The sequence below is a fragment of the Penaeus japonicus genome, unplaced genomic scaffold, assembly GCF_977035675.1.
Source record: "Penaeus japonicus unplaced genomic scaffold, GWHDUDI00000001_assembly GWHDUDI00000004, whole genome shotgun sequence".
Lineage (NCBI taxonomy): Eukaryota > Metazoa > Arthropoda > Malacostraca > Decapoda > Penaeidae > Penaeus > Penaeus japonicus.
This window is the reverse complement of record NW_028234406.1, coordinates 29,785,762-29,788,261: the sequence shown is the minus strand read 5'-3', so window position 1 is coordinate 29,788,261 and position 2,500 is coordinate 29,785,762. Positions and strand designations below refer to the sequence as shown.

The following is a 2,500-nucleotide window of genomic DNA, read 5'->3' as shown; positions in this document are numbered from 1 at the left end:
TCCACATTGCAAAAGCATTGTGGTGGCGATAATTGTAGCTAATCATTTTCTGGCGGCCTTGACGTCCCCGTGCTAATTAGTCCCAGGTGTAATTACCTGCCATAACGCGTGACAGGTCGTGTGTCATGGCTATACCTTCCCTCTCCTGTCCTCTCCTCTCCTCTCCTGATTCTATCTCCATATTCCCTTCTCTCCCTTTCCATTTCCCTTGCCCTCGGAAAGGGCCGCCAGAATCAACATCACTCTTTTCCCCCTTGAGATAAAACGACGCCGTTGCTTTGGGCTGGGCCACACAAGGTCACGAGTTAGAGCGGGTAGCAATGACCTCTCTTATTAGTGAAATTAGGTCAACAAACATGCATCGTGGTAGGGTTTTTAAAATCCTCTGTTTAACAGTCATAAATTGAGATTCAAGGATATGTATATAGCAATTAATTTGTAAATAACACTATTATGTCAGTTCCTGTTATTATATTGTATCATTTTCATTTTAGCTTCTAGATATTTTGTGTAAGCAAGGCTTGTGTATGTTAATAGCTATGCCATTACCAAGAAGACAAGGAGAGAGAGGAAGTGATAGTAGAGTGAAAAAAGACAGAGCACCTTCTGAAATGCTTGTATCTCCGCCTCCACAGCTCAGCGGTTGTACCCTCATCATCGTGGGAGCCGTGATCGAAGCTCACTACAGCCTATACCTGGACTTCATCTCTCACAGCTACATCTCCGCCCCGTCCATCCTCATTGCCGTGGGCGTGCTCATCTTCGTGGTGGGATTCTTCGGATGCTGCGGCGCCATCAAGGAGAACCACTGCATGGTGGTCACGGTAAGGAGCAAGAGTGAGGAAGAGTAAGAGTGAGGAAGAGTAAGAGTGAGGAAGAGTAAGAGTGAGGAAGAGTAAGAGTGAGGAAGAGTAAGAGTGAGGAAGAGTAAGAGTGAGGAAGAGTAAGAGTGAGGAAGAGCAAGAGTGAGGAAGAGTAAGAGTGAGGAAGAGTAAGAGTGAGGAAGAGTAAGAGTGAGGAAGAGTAAGAGTGAGGAAGAGTAAGAGTGAGGAAGAGTAAGAGTGAGGAAGAGTAAGAGTGAGGAAGAGTAAGAGTGAGGAAGAGTAAGAGTGAGGAAGAGTAAGAGTGAGGAAGAGCAAGAGTGAGGAAGAGCAAGAGTGAGGAAGAGCAAGAGTGAGGAAGAGCAAGAGTGAGGAAGAGCAAGAGTGAGGAAGAGCAAGAGTGAGGAAGAGTAAGAGTGAGGAAGAGTAAGAGTGAGGAAGAGTAAGAGTGAGGAAGAGTAAGAGTGAGGAAGAGTAAGAGTGAGGAAGAGTAAGAGTGAGGAAGAGTAAGAGTGAGGAAGAGCAAGAGTGAGGAAGAGCAAGAGTGAGGAAGAGTAAGAGTGAGGAAGAGCAAGAGTGAGGAAGAGCAAAAGTGAGGAAGAGCAAAAGTGAGGGATATTACGAATGAGGGATATTACGAGTGAGGAAGAGTAAGAGTGAGGGATATTACGAATGAGGGATATTACGAGTGAGGAAGAGTTAGAGTGAGGGAGAGTAAGAGTGAGGAAGAGTAAGAGTGAGGGATATTACGAATGAGGGATATTACGAGTGAGGAAGAGTTAAAGTGAGGGAGAGTAAGAGTGAGGAAGAGTAAGAGTGAGGGATATTACGAATGAGGGATATTACGAGTGAGGAAGAGTAAGAGTGAGGAAGAGTAAGAGTGAGGGATATTACGAGTGAGGGATATTACAAGTGAGGGAGAGTAAGAGTGAGAGTAAGTTGTTTGTTAATTTGTTTCCTTGTAAATGTGAAAATATGTCGGCTGACGACAATGATGGGCTGAATAGGTCTGTCTGTATCCCCGTTATATTGACACTCGAAGCACAACTGAGGATGGCCCACGCCACGCACGTTCTTTCAGTTTGCCGTGCTGCTGGGTATGATCTTTGTGGTGCAGCTTGGCGTCGGAATCACCTCCTACATCCTCAGCTCAGACGTCGAGAACTTCCTGGAGGATAACATGTTCAAATCTATGCGCAACTACAACACCTCTCGTGCTGGCGTCTACAGGACCTGGAATGTCGTGCAGCATGAGGTGTGTCTTGAACATTGATTTTTTCATGGTCTTTGGATTACTGTAGTGAGCTGATGCCATGAACGTGGAGGACATGCAAACATGCACAGTTTGGTTCAGTTGCGAATACTTATTTGCGTGTGATTATGTTACTCTGTTTACTAGATTTGTATTTCATGGAAAATGGTAGACAATATGATTATTAAGGATCTATTACATGCTTACTATACCATGGCAGTTCTAAAATGTAAACAACTTATGTGATTAGGACCAGTATGATAAGTAACGTCAGATATAATTGGTAGTTTAAATCACCAACAATGAATGGGAACAAGATTTGTATATTTGTGTTTTTCTCATTTTTAAATTTTATTCAGAAGGGACATATTTGCAGACATATTACTTGCTATATAATAACAATGAGAGTTTCATGGTAATGATATAT

At 43.4% G+C, this 2,500-nt stretch overlaps 1 protein-coding gene across 1 annotated transcript in view; it reads left to right on the top strand.

Annotated features, from left to right (window-relative positions):
* Nucleotides 1–2,500, top strand: part of LOC122248180 (CD63 antigen) — a 246,586-nt gene that overhangs the window by 235,595 nt on the left and 8,491 nt on the right. Inside the window, exons 2-3 of the mRNA XM_086536410.1 lie at nt 636–824; nt 1,903–2,076. Coding sequence (XP_086392536.1) covers nt 636–824; nt 1,903–2,076 — 363 coding nt within the window. The remainder of the gene's footprint in view (nt 1–635; nt 825–1,902; nt 2,077–2,500) is intronic.